The sequence below is a fragment of the Urocampus carinirostris genome, chromosome 12, assembly GCF_059441175.1.
Source record: "Urocampus carinirostris isolate Australia breed hairy pipefish chromosome 12, RoL_Ucar_1.0, whole genome shotgun sequence".
Classification (NCBI taxonomy): domain Eukaryota; kingdom Metazoa; phylum Chordata; class Actinopteri; order Syngnathiformes; family Syngnathidae; genus Urocampus; species Urocampus carinirostris.
The window spans coordinates 38,434,451-38,448,425 of NC_142360.1; the positions used below are offsets into that span (position 1 = coordinate 38,434,451).

Genomic DNA, 13,975 nt, shown 5'->3' on the forward strand with positions numbered 1-13,975 from the left:
TAGGAAAATTATATGACAAAAGACTATTTTGGGGGGTATATAGAAAAGATTTAACTTTTTTAAAGACACCTCTAACAATACACCCAGTCTTCAAATAAATCAATAACAGTGGAAAATATGTCAGCCCCAAAAATACAGGCAGAATTTGTCAAATAGAGTATATCAAGCCATTTTGTATTTCATAGTAAACATGTTTTATTTTGAAAACAATTTTAATTACTATTACCCTCAAGGGGACAAAACAGTCTAAAGCAAGGATGTCCAAACTTTTCAGAAAGCGAGCCAGATTTGGTCAAGTGAAAATGTATGAGGGTCGACTATTCAGCCTTGCATTCTTTGAACAGTTTTTAATTCACAAATTCATCCTCAGTGAATAGTTTTCAGTGCCTGGCGTTCAGCAGCACGGCCTCGCAGCTCTCTTTTGAACCATTTTCATTTGACTCGCAGGGTCCGATAAAAAAGCGCAGCAGTGCCGTTGAAACAGCTTCCGTTTGCTTCCCCTTTTCACAGTGTTCGTTTACAATTAGGTTTTTGTAGCACGTTTGGGCTGGCAGTGCCTCTTGAAATTAGATTTTTTTAAAACAGTCACAGTGGCAAATTAGGATTTATTTCAGATTTGGGTGAAAAAACTACTCGAATTTTCTCTCAGTCAGTTTTCTTTTTTATTTCCACATGTTGTAAATGGGGTGGGCTTAAATTCTCACAGAAAGCCAAAGGCAAGGTGGCCAAATGATTTTATATTGCTTTCAACATTACTGGCGAGCCACATATTATTAATTTTATGACAGAGGCCAAGGCCAATAAAAATTTGACCACGGGCCGTAAATGGACATGCCTGGTCTAAAGTTAGCTTGGCCACTGCTCGACACGCAGTCTGACACCCACGCTGTCTGGCTCGACAGGCCGGTAGCATTACCCGATTGCGCTTCTAGTCCCCAAGAAACCCCAGTTAAAAATATACAACGGATGACTATTATTTTTTTAAGGTCACTGGCCACTAGCAAAAGGCTGGCAGTTGAAAACGCGTATGTTGGGCAGGCAGTTGTGTACCTGCACGAGCCACCCACTCTTCTCTCATGCCTTCTCAAGGCCTGATGAGAAATGAAGTGATGACATTGATTGCTATGCTCATGATGACTTATTTTATGGGGGGCTGGAAAATCTCAACAGAGAAATTTAAAAAGATGCCGTGGGTCTAAGTACTTCAGATATATATGTTTTTGTTTGACCCTTTAACGTTCTGGTTTGCCCGCGTCCCTGCGTCCTAGACGCATCATTTTTGCTGGGGACGCATCGTGTCAAATCAACGTGCGTCCCAGGGACGCAACTTTTTTGACACAAAATTGTCATTATTACCCGATTACTTTGTGTGTTTTTTTTAACAAAGATTTACCGCAATCCAAACTTTTCGTCAGGCAGATCCGCCATCGTTGTTTTGGTCTCGCGCCGGTCTGGGCAAACGAGATCTCGTTGCTTCGAGATGACGTCATTATTGTGGCGGTTGTCGGGTGAAAGAGAAGTATGCCTCCGAAAAAACGGTTGGTATTAGGTGCAAATCAACAAAAAATTGGTCATTTCTTCAGTGTCGGTAATAAGTTGAAACATAACACAGAAAGTGGAAACAACGGCAATAATTCCGGCACGAAAAAACGGCGGAGAAATTCTTCAGAAGACCGCGAAGGCAAGGAAAACACCCGTGTTTTGAAGCGAACGATTCGACGAAAGAAAATAAACAAAAGAATACTAGCAAGAAAGGGACTTTTCTGCCAAGATGGACTAAATTATACTCCTGGTGACGCTATGAGGAGGATGATAATGGATTGGTCTTTGAGAAGGCATTACAACTATGGCGGGACAGCAAACCATGAAGAATATATGAACTAAAAATTCTGAAGTGATAACTGCTTTTTATTACCAATTAACTGTGATGATTAAAACTGCATGAATATATAAATATTTCAGCAATATTGTATAGTGTACAATATTGTGAACTGAAAAATCTGAAGTGATAACTGCTTTGTATTGCCAATTAACTGTGATGATTAAAACTGAATGAAAATATAGATTAATATACTGTAATTATTTCAGCAATAATATTTTGTATAATGTACAATATTGTTGTGAACTGAAAAATCTTGAAGTGATATCTGATTTGTATTACCAATAAACTGTGATGATTAAAACTGAATGAATATATAGATTTATATTATATCTTTGTCGCCGAATTACAATTTCAACCGCGATAACACAAAATTTTGGGGACCCATAGATTTTTGAGCATGCGAGTCCTCGGGACCCATCACTTTTCACAGCTCAAATGAACACTGAACCACACGATGATGCAGACAGATTATACAAACTTGTTTCGCTCCATAATTTCCCTTTTAAAATAAACACACTTGTCAGATATTGAATATGGCCGTTGATAACCACCTCTCGACCAATTGCAAGCTTTTTACACGGTCCTTAGCTTGCCATAGCCTATGAATGCCTGTATTGAGAAAACGGACATGACAACTTTGGCCTCACAAATCTTTAGCCAAGAGTGATCGATTCAAATGTTGATTGGCACATTGGTTAGACACTTACATTTCCAACATAATTCTATGCAACTTTACAGGGTGTGTTCAAATCAGAACTTAAAATAAACGCGGGTAAATGCAACCTGGGATCCATTTTTACGTGCGCCTGTCATGCGCAATGATTTGACTTCTGGAAAGAGAAGTCAAACATTTACAACTCTTCTACAATGACTAAAAAAAGACAAAGTAAAATACACGGTTGCAAAGGTTTCAGGGTCTCCTAACGCCCACTTTGGATAGGTTTTGACATACTTTTAGGGAAAAAAAAAGTGTGATATACAATGTTTAGTTTTTCAGATTTTGATCGAATTTGACCTGCAACTGGGCTTCATTCTATTGTCCCATCTGTTTTCCAACTAAGATGCCCATGTTACACTCTTGAAGGCATGTGATAGTCAAAATTCAGGCGAGAATGAAAACCTTCTATTTCTCTGTGTTCCAACTCCATACTTGCCAAGTGCTACAGTTTTGCAGTAATGAGTACGGTTTTCTTTAACCCACTACGGTGATACGGTGCCATCACAGAAACCGGTTTTCCCCTTTAAAAAAAAAATCGTAAAAACATCCCACCGCAATATGGAGACAAAGTACCATTTCAAACAACGGCTATATCAGCACTGCCAGTCGTCTGATTGCATATGTGGGCAAGTCTATCGACCAAAGTGCTTGGCAGCCTGATGACTAGGAAAATGACGATGACATCATCTGGATACAAGTGCCACAGTGTGACCCATTCGAAAGAAGAGTTGAAAAAAATCAAAAATGATTAGGCTGTAGCTTGTATAACATGGAGAAGATTTGGATATCATTAATTTTGCTAAAGTGAATCAACCCACGCATGTTAATGGCGTTTCAGTGCCTTATTATCTGCTTTTTAGCGAATAAAAATCTTGCATGTTCAATTGACACTGGTGTGCCTTGCTTCACTTTGAGAAGTGACTGATTCAATGGAGCAGTGACACTTAGAAATGTGCCAGTGAAATTGTTTGCATGATATATTGAGATTTAGCCTTTAGTTTGTTTATTGCTTAAATATGTGCTGATGTCAGTTAAGTGAAATGGGGAATTTCTAAGATGAACAAAAAAAAAACTTTAAAAAGAGCGGCTTGTCTGCCATTACGGTACTCATTCACCATTAGATTTAGATGTTTCTTGTTGCTGGACAGTATTCGTTTGTTAATGTTTACCCAATAAATACATTAAATTAATAATTAGCCCTACAATTTTGTTGTGCAGTTTTATAATGACAATAAAGGGCATTAATTCATTTATTCAAGCAAAATGAGAGTGTTAAACTTCAGGTGGGATATAGTAATTTTGTACGGTAAATCAAAACCAATCAAGTTAGGTTCCAGCATCTTCACAACACTAATCGGTCTTTTATTGGAGACAAAGAATACATTTTTTAAAACACGACGAATATTTACTGTAGTGAAGTTCCGAAAATTTGTATTTCAATTGCTAACTATTAATTGATTTAAAAGGATGGTTTTGCCAATCAACGTGTTAATTGACTTCTTCCACCTCCATTGCTAACCATGTCCGGACCACTTTTGTATTCAACACTCTAACTAGTGGCATATTAGTACTAATATTTTATTACATTTTTTTGCATGTCTTGGACAGGAAATATGGGAAGAAAGAAAATACAAATTTCTCGCATTCTGGACCAGAGAAATCGGCAGGTGAGCTCTCAACTGATGATTGATTTTTAAAAGGAAATGTCCTACTTCCTCTAAAGTGGTCTAAGAAAGATTTCATAGAAATAATGTAGACAAGTGTTCATCTTAAATGAATCAGTTGATTTATGACACATCCGTCCTTTTTTTCTGTTCCTTTGTGGACAATCCTCACGATTGATACCGTGTCACTTTCGCAGCATGAGCTGGCCAAAATCACCCTTTCTCCTCCCAATTCCTCACTAATGTGAAAATTCAGGTTTGCTTTGAGCTTGGTTTCTCAAATAAAGTTAATTTGTCGGGCTTTAATACCTCCTTCTTGGTTACATTAACCAACAATTTTCCATCATTGACAGATATTTCTTTAAGGGTTGATGTGAAGAATTTAAGCAGTCTGTCATAAACCACAGCAGCAGTATCTCCTTAAAGGGATTATTAAAGACATTTTATTTTCAATAAGGCACACAACGTGTAGTATTCCTCTCCACAATCATGTAAATGAATGGCAAAATATTCCAGGCGCTGGGGGCCTTGACAAGTTTAGTCTTGTCAAGTTCTGTTTATTTGTATAGCCCTAATTACAAAGAGTCTCAAAGGGCTGCACAGACCACAGATTATTGCAAACCACAGACTACTATTACACCATCCCCTGATCTAAAACCTACATGAGGGCAAGGAAAACTCAAAAACCTCAACATGAGGAAAATGAAGAAACCTTGAGAAGGGACTGCACATGAGGTCATCCCCCTTCTAGGATGACCAGGCCAAAATGGATGTTGCAATATCAAATAATACACAGATATTTTCAAAATAAAATATAGGTTATTCTTATGCTTTAGAATAGAAGTGTGTTTTAAGCCTAGATTTAAACAGTTCTTAAAGTTGACTATTTGACCTCATCCCCTCGAGCTGTGTGGTCACTGTATGAAAACAGACACATGACAATGGTGGGTCCCATTGAAAAACAGACTGCGATTGTAGTATTCAGCGATCGAATTGCGCTCTTTTCTGCTTGGAGAAATTGGAACATTGCTTACAGTGTCGCTGAGGGACTTCCGACTGTTTTGTCTGAGTTGTGGGCTTTAATCCCTAAAGCTGCGTTGGGTAAGTTTACCTGGCGTTGTGTAAATAGGGCGTTTCTTTTTTGCCTTTGCCTCCTTTCGGGTAGGTGATAGTGACTTTTCCCTTGTTTTCCCCCGCGTATCTTGCAGTTGGTATAATATTGTCCAGATGGCTTCCCGTTAGTGTCCGGGCTCCTGAGGCCCAGCTGTGCCCATTGTTTTTTTCCCTGGCTGCGTTCGCGAGGTTGACATTTTTGTTGTTGTTGGCTCCCAGTTATCCTGGCTGCTTACTGCAGGTTATCGGTCGGCCAGCCTCCCATTTTTCTGCCGATCGGTGCCGCTTAGCCCTTTTTAGCATCAGGCTATCCTGCCGTGTTTACTTGGTATATGTTTGGCTAGGTTCGTCTTTGTTGCTGTGGCGTTGTGTCAGAGGTGTTGTGTGGGCAGGAAGACTTTTTCCACAAAAACTACCAAAACTTTGCCTAAAACACTCAATACCAATATGGTGACTGGCTTGTTAGGGTGCTAGTGTTCTTCATACGACGTAACCGCTCAGGAAGTCAAAGACTGTCTTCATAATGCATTATCTTGGCAAATAATTAGAATAAACCAATTGAATATATCGAGATGTTATACAAAAAACATTTACTATATTCACACATTTTGTATTTTTCATAATGCTGATATCCCTTTAAAATCTAGCATAGCACTTTAAAAGAGAGAGAGGCAGAGAGTTAAATGAAATGAAATAAAATGATTTGCATTTATATAGCGCTTTTCAAGTCAAGACTTCCCAAAGCGCTTTACAGTGTGCTTCACATTTCCCAATAGTGGCCGTGCAGCCATGTAAGGCGCCTACCTGCTTATTGGGGGCATTAGGGGTTCAGTGTCTTACCCAAGGACACTTCGACATGTAACACGGAGGAGCCGGGAAGAACAATGACAAGTATTTTTTTAACGGCAGCGTGAGAGAAGTCCAACTCAAGCATAATGATTGACATTTTAGGTCAGACCCCACCTGAAATCAGGTCTGATTCGGGTTTGGGCTTAAGATCTTACCTTTGAGTGAGAGGGAAAACCCTGACATGTATTTGCATGGCAGGTGACGTTCACCAAGCGCAAATTTGGCCTGATGAAAAAAGCGTACGAGTTGAGCGTGTTGTGCGACTGCGAGATCGCCCTCATCATCTTCAACAGTACAAACCGACTCTTCCAGTACGCCAGCACCGACATGGACAAGGTTCTGCTCAAGTACACAGAGTACAGCGAGCCGCACGAGAGTCGCACCAACACCGATATACTGGAGGTACACATTGGCCCACCTAGATGAACATTGATGGGTTTTTTTAGTCCGCCTCCCTCTTAGATGTCATCTTGGTATTTGATTTCAGACTCTGAGGAGGAAAGGCCTGGATTTGGACGAGCTCAACGGTGAGAAGAAAATGCAGGAGACCGGCCAGAAGGATGAATTCAGCAACGGGGTCAATGTGTCGGCTGGCCCCCAGTGGCTCTATGTCAGTACACCTGCACATACAATCAGAATGTACATTATTTTTTTCAGCGAATTAGTACTTTGGAAACTTTATGTTCAGATCAAATTCACTAAACTTACTCTTATTGATTACTCTTTCATGCTACTTGTATTATTCAATTGTAAAATTACTTGGGCTGTGTTTTGATGTAAATACTTTGTTTGAATTGAATTATTCAATATAGTCCAATATCGGATATAGTAATGGATCATCCTTTTTTCTCTAATTCAAGGAAATGCAAAAGATGTATTTAATTCATAATTAAAGCGAGTGGAGTAAGAACTTCAGGTAAATGATATGTTTATATGTTTTGTTAATACTCCTCTCAGAATTTTAACTAATTGAAATGAATATAAATTTGGGGAAAATTGTGAATTGACTTAAAGCCCCAACAATTAATACTTGACCACTAGATGGCACTCTGTTGTCTGGTATTAGCGAGGGCTAGTGATACACAGCACTGCTGGAAAACCATGGCGGGGCCCTTAGTGGGCATTCAGCGGTTTAAAAGAAATACAAAGTTTTTCATCTATGATATTAATTTTGATAACAATTAACATTGGTATGATGGTTCATGTATTTTTTGGCCTAGTATTCAAATCAATGTTTCTTTGTTTTTTACTGAATGGAAGTTTTTTGTGCCACATGGAGACACTTAGAGTTACACGCTGTCCCTTTGAAGTTATGTACTTGAAAACTTCTTACAGGAGTTTGTTTTTTAAATGGCAGACTGAGAAAAGGCTTCAAAAATTACTTTCTCCTTAATACAACTAGCAAAAAGTATAAACTCAACGGTCATGGGAAAGCCCTCATTTATTCCGTAGAAAAAACTTGAATCACAAACATGAGACAATCGTAAGGTCATTCATAAGTCCAACATATTGGCATTCAGAAACACTTATAAAAATTAAAAACCATTGCAATGGTCAGTAAATGTTACTTTTATAGACCAAGCACGGGGAAATAAAAATTTATTCACTCAACTCTGAGGAAAAATATATGGAATCCGTGCATTTTTAGGAAAATAAGAACACACCCGGTCAATTTCCTTTCCTTAATTGGGCACCTAGCTTGGGTGAAGTCTGCTCTATAGTCAGCAGTTGAAAACAGGAGTTATCAGAACTTGGAGGGCTCCTGGCCTAAGTGGATTGGCAAGAATCATGGCTCCTATTAGAGAGATGTCTCTTGAAACCAAAGACGGGATTGTCAAACATCTTGAAGAAGGTAACTCTATTGTATGGTTGCCAAAGATGTGGGCTGTTGACAGTCAGCTGGATCAAAGATTTGAACCAAGTACAAACAGCATGGGAAGGATGTTAAAGTCAAGCGTACTGGTAGGCCAAGGAAGACATTCAGGCATCAAGACAACCAACTAAAGGCTATATGTCTTGAAAACCGAAACTGCACAACAAGGCAAAAGAAGAGGAAGTTGGAGTCAATGTATATGACAAAACTGTGCAAAATCACCTAAAGGAAAGGGGATTTTCAAATAGGAAGGCTAAAAGGAAACCATCGTTGACGCTTGAACACAAAAGAACAAGAGTGCAATAGGCTAAGGAGAGGCAATCATGGACTGTGGATGACTAGATGAAGGTTATCTTCAGTGATGAGTCACGAACCTGCATTGGACAAGATGATGATGCTGGAACTTCTGTTTGGTCCCGTTCCGGTGAGATTTACAAAGAGGACTGCCTGAAGAAAACATCCAAATGACCATGACATTTTGGACAGCTTTCTCCTTCTTTCAATTGAAAATATGTTTGGGGATGTTGAACTGACATGCCACACAGCAAAAACTGTGAAAACATTCCTCGGAGAAAGACGCATCCAGTCCATGTCATGGCCTGTAAATAGCCCAGATCTCAACCCAATCGAAAACCAGTGGTGGGAATTGAAAACATTTGTCCACAGCAAGGTTCCGACCTGCAAAGACGATCTGGCAACTGCTACCAAAGACAGATGGCACCTGATTGATAAAAAATAGTGTTTGTCACTCAGAGACTGCAATATGTCATAAAAGCCAAAGGTGGTGTCAATAAATACTGTATTAGTAATATGTTTTGATTGCTATCTCTTTGTTTTTCATGATTCCATAAATATTTCCTGTTCTTGGTCTATAAAAGAAGCATTTACTGACCATCACAAAATATTTCTCATTCATTTCTTTGAGTGTTTCTGAATGCCAAGGAGTTGCAATTTTTTAATACAAAAACATTGATTTATCGTGAGTGGAAAAGTAAAGGATTACATAACAGTAGAACGATTTCAAAACTTTTTTTTTTTCAAACCTAGACTCAAGAATTTCTAATAAACGACAGAAACACCTACACATCTCAATCCTGTATTTATTTTTGCATTCTCTAACATTATTTTACATGATCTTGTCACGGTTCGTTTCACACTGTGTATGTTTTTCTGACTGCCATTGACATGCAACACTTTGAAAGACAAGTTAAACTAAGACATTGTGTTTTTTCTTTAACACATAAAACAGTTGCAATACATTCTGTCTACAGTAATGACTGATGGATGTGTATAAATGATGTTACTTTCCTCCAGACTCCATCCTTACGCTCCCAGGAAGCACAGTTTTTGGTGCCTGACAGCAGCTTCCCTGTTTCGTCTGGACACGGTCCGATTGCCCAAAGATCTTTTAAATGCGCCACTCCGTCTCCCGCAGCAGCTCAAGCGTCTTTCATGCCTCCACACTCGGGTACAAAAGAAGTATTTATCCATATATGTACAGTTCTAATCAGTTTTTGTATTAGACTGCTGTTTAATTGTACCGTATTTTCTCGACCATAGGGCGCACCTTGTTCAAAGGAAGCTGGTTCTAGTTCTGTATTTAACACATACATACGGCGCACCTGATTACAAAGTGTGGGTGCCCTCTGCTGTGGCCGCCTTACAACAAAGCAGAAAAGCATACAAGTTTGCGTATTTAGAAATACAGCGGGAGAAAAACTGAGTGTGGTTGTGGTTTATTTAAGTATTCCTAACAAAGTATTTTAATGCTGTTATATGGGTTGCTTTTGATTATATCCGCGTATGAACCCTTTATATCAGACCTGATGTCAGGGAGGAGAGTGGTGACTAGTAGGAAAGTTCTTAGTCTGTAGCATGAATGAGCGTTAGCCGCGGCTAACAGTAGCTCCTATGAAATTTGTTTTTACCATTTATATTTGTTTACTAAATCGGCGATCAGACTTCATCAGCGATTTTGTGCAACTTTGACTACACGTAGGGGCATCTAAGTATTGACATTTAATCATCAGTAGGTACTGGCCGGTCCAAATTGTCCCTAGGTGTGAATGAGCGAGCGAGTTGTCTGTCCCTGTGTGCCCTGCGATTGGCTGGCAACCAGTTCAGGCTGTCCCCTGCCCACTGCCCGATGATTGCTGGGATGGGCTCCAGCACCCCCGCGACCCTACTGAGGATAAGCAGTGCAGCTAATGAGATGAGATGAAGTACAGTAATGGTAAAAAAACTGCACCAAATTTGTAAAAAGAGCTGGTTCAAAACTGAGTTTGGTGCACCTTTTACCGGTAATCCTTATTGCCCAAGCGTCTACAAATCGCAAATTGAAGAGTAACCGTAAAACTGTGGGTCTGTCGATCATCCATTGCTCCCAGGCAACTCGCAGCCTCATTTTAAACGGCCGGTTCACCCTTTAGCAGTCTCATGCTTTTCTCAATTAGGTCCGCCTTACAACACACATGGGGCGTGCCGCACAATTTTAAGAAAATCAAAAACTTTAATGTGAGCCCTTTGGTCATGAGAATACGGTGATTGACTAATATCTCACAAGTTGTTCTCTCGCTTTGAAAAACTAGCGTGCATCTGAGAGTATGGTTGATTTACGTAAAAATTTTGTTTTTTTTCTTCTCCCTTTGTCCAAAAAAAAATCCACATTGGAAAATAATTGGACCCGTTTAGGACTTGGATTAGTTTAATCCAACTTTTAGGATATATTTTTGTAAAAAAAAAAAAAAAAAGACCTAAATTTGGACACAACTCAGTGTTAGGAGGTTTTACTTTAAATTAAATCGGTTACATTTTTTTTTCATAGTTTTTTGTATAACCCCTGTAATTTTTACTTTTCAAACAGAATCAAAATTTTGGGTGGCTGTCTTTAATGAGATGATCACCTGTGGGTCTGTCGATCATCCATTGCTCCCAGGCGACTCGCGGCAGTAGCTCAGGAGGTAGAGCGATCGTTTTAGGATTAAGGGATCCCAGTTCGAATCCCGGCTCGTTCGTGTTACATGTCGAAGTGTCCTTGGGTAAGACACTGAACCCCTAATACCCCCAATAAGCAGGTTAGCGCCTTACATGGCTGCAAGGCCGCTATTGGGAAATGTGGAGCACATTGTAAAGCGCTTTGGGAAGTCATTGACTTGAAAAGCGCTATATAAATGCAGATCATTTCATTTCATTTGGGGTTATATTCTAAAATGTGAACCAGTTTCAAGGTTTGTACGGATTGTTAAAACATATTAGGAGGTCTATTTTATAAAAGTTGGCCAGTTTTTAGTTTAATATGTTTTCATTAAAGATATATAAAAAACAGTAGGTTGGGACAGATTTACTCAACCAGTTGATTTAAAAACTTGTTTTACCCTAATTCGAGTGAATTTTCTTATACCAATCATTTTAGTGCAGTTCTTTGACTAAGTAATCTTATGACTTGTTCAACTAGTTACAATAATAGTTTATTATTAAATTTCAGGAAGCCACACTTAAGTTGTGATTTATGTAACATACTTACCCCGAAGAAATGAATAAAAATGAGTGTAGCGATTTTGCTAGCTCTAATTTCGAAAATCATTGGGATTGAAGCAAATTATTCTTTACTGCAATCAGTAATCTGCCTCGGTGTTGCTGGTGCTCCATCATAAATCTTTTTTTTTTCTGAAGGATGCTAGAATTTCTTAGACTGATAGAATTATATCATGTAGGTACTGGAGTTGTTTGAGCTCTGTAATGAATTACCCAAGAAAATGGAATCAATGAACCAGGCCGATTGAAATAGCACACACACAATTTATTAACACAAAATCAAGGATAGAAAATAAAGAGATCAATCTCAATAGGTGAAGGATAAATCACATGTATAATTTTATCACAGTTGATTATGTCATCTATTCTACTTCTCAGCAGGTATCGGCTTCTCCGTCTTCTCGCAAGTGAGCCAGGGACTCGAGTTGAATACGCCCCCTCCCGCATCCCTCCTGACCCCGCCTGGAGATGCAACCAATCAGGGAACCTGCACCGGTGCTAGTCCTGCCTTCAGCCGGGCAGTCCTGTACCCAACCGGCTTGCAAGGGGTCATGGGTAAAGCCGGGCTGCTGGGCCACACACTTACTGGTTACGGCATCACCCCCCCTGCGGCTTCTGGTAGCTTGTTTTTGATTCCCTTTTTTCCACCATCTAATTCATATAATATTTTTGTTCTTTTTATCTTTTTAAAGAGTACAACCAACCAAGTTTATATCACTCTGTGAGTCTGCAGCGAGGAGCAGTGAGCGCTTGGCAAACACCGCAGCCTTCACATCAGGTCCAAGGGCCTCATTTATGTCAAGGGTAAGAATTAAGGATGGACCTATTAGGACTTTTCAGGGTGATATCGATTATTAGGATTAGTAGACTTATTAGGAGGCTGATAACCGATATTTGGAGCGGATATTCATTTGCTGTAAAAGCTTAAAATTGGCATAAGGATTTTTGTATTAATGCTAAAAGAAACTAAGAATAGTTGTTATAAATTCAAATAAAGATTTCATAGCTCTCTGAAACCTTTTACAGTGAATTAGAATTTTAACACAACTAACATGACTCATCTCTCTCTTCAACCAAAAAATTAGCAGCTTCTCGTTTAAAAGTACTGTACATAAAAACGTATATAGCTTCATGATTGTTTTTTTTTTTTACAATAAAGTAATAAAAAAGGAATTCAACCTACATGAAATACTGTAGAATTTGGACTATTAGACTTGTTTCCCACCCAAGCTTTCAACCCTGCAGATTATGCAATGATTTATTTATGCATTTTTTTTCTAACAGCCATCAGGGGCGCCCAAGCAGTAAAGGTAAGAGTGAGACAGGTAGAATATATGTGTCGGAAGACGCAGGTTTAGTGTAACTTTGCGCTTTGTGCACGAATAAAATTAGCATGAACAGACCCTCATCATGGAACAGGTGTCAATTGAAAGGGGAGCGTGAACTACCATATTGGCAATCATTTTACGACTTTTTATTTGTAAACGGTAATAAAATGGCAAAATGAATGGATTACAAGAAGCAACATCCAACGAAGCAGACTTGTTAAAGGCGGATTCCTTTTTATCATTTGGCATTATTGTGTTTTGGAGTCTTACAAAGTTGGATTCTGTGGATTGTTCTGGTTGTAACTAAGCCATTTTCGCAGACATTAACATAAGTTAAAGACGGCCAGGGGACGTAATGGCGAGTTACCTGGGCTTTATCGTTTTGGGGCATATTGTTTCAGAGTGATAGCAGTGTCTGAAATAACATCTGCCCAGACGCCTATCTTCGTGCTTCCGGACTTTCCCGAGCGTTATAAGGTCGCGCATTTGCATATCATTTTCCAAAGTAGACGCACAGACAACACAAGAAAAATGGAGAAGTGGTTAAGAACAAGCCAAAACCTCAGAATGATTCAAAAGAAGCTAACAAAATTTGTGACGCTACAAAACGTAAATGTACATTAAAAGCATCATGGAAAGAGGAGTTCATGTGGCTTGTAGCAGACGACGCAACACAAACATTGCTGTTATATATTCTGATTATTAATCCTTAATACTTTGCAACGATGTTTTTTGTTTTTTTGCGATTACTCGTCTTACTGTGTTTCAAGTTGTGAAAAATGGGGCAGGCAACTTTATGTCTGCCCTGGTGTCCGGTAACTTTTTCTCATGAGTTTCAGACACTGCTGATAGTGATGTTTCTTTGATGAATATATTTTGAAATGGTCATCATATTTTGAATTCCAAGAGTTTAAGGTTTACGATGATATGTGCCATGACGTATTTCAGAAACTGGTGACATCGTATTTGTTTATCACTGTATGTTATTAAAACTATGTGTACCGTCCTTCTATG

The 13,975-nt window shown here is 39.0% G+C and overlaps 1 protein-coding gene across 4 annotated transcripts in view; it reads left to right on the forward strand.

The window, feature by feature from the left end:
• mef2b (myocyte enhancer factor 2b) overlaps positions 1-13,975 on the forward strand; it is a 29,957-nt gene that overhangs the window by 12,747 nt on the left and 3,235 nt on the right. For 3 of the 4 annotated variants that reach the window (XM_088349168.1, XM_088349169.1, XM_088349170.1), the window contains 6 exons: positions 4,209-4,267; positions 6,425-6,628; positions 6,714-6,836; positions 9,414-9,567; positions 12,012-12,251; positions 12,326-12,437. In XM_088349168.1, the coding sequence (XP_088205294.1) occupies positions 4,214-4,267; positions 6,425-6,628; positions 6,714-6,836; positions 9,414-9,567; positions 12,012-12,251; positions 12,326-12,437 (887 nt within the window). In that variant the 5' untranslated portion in view covers positions 4,209-4,213. The remainder of the gene's footprint in view (positions 1-4,208; positions 4,268-6,424; positions 6,629-6,713; positions 6,837-9,413; positions 9,568-12,011; positions 12,252-12,325; positions 12,438-13,975) is intronic. The other variant, XM_088349172.1, reaches the window with a different exon arrangement.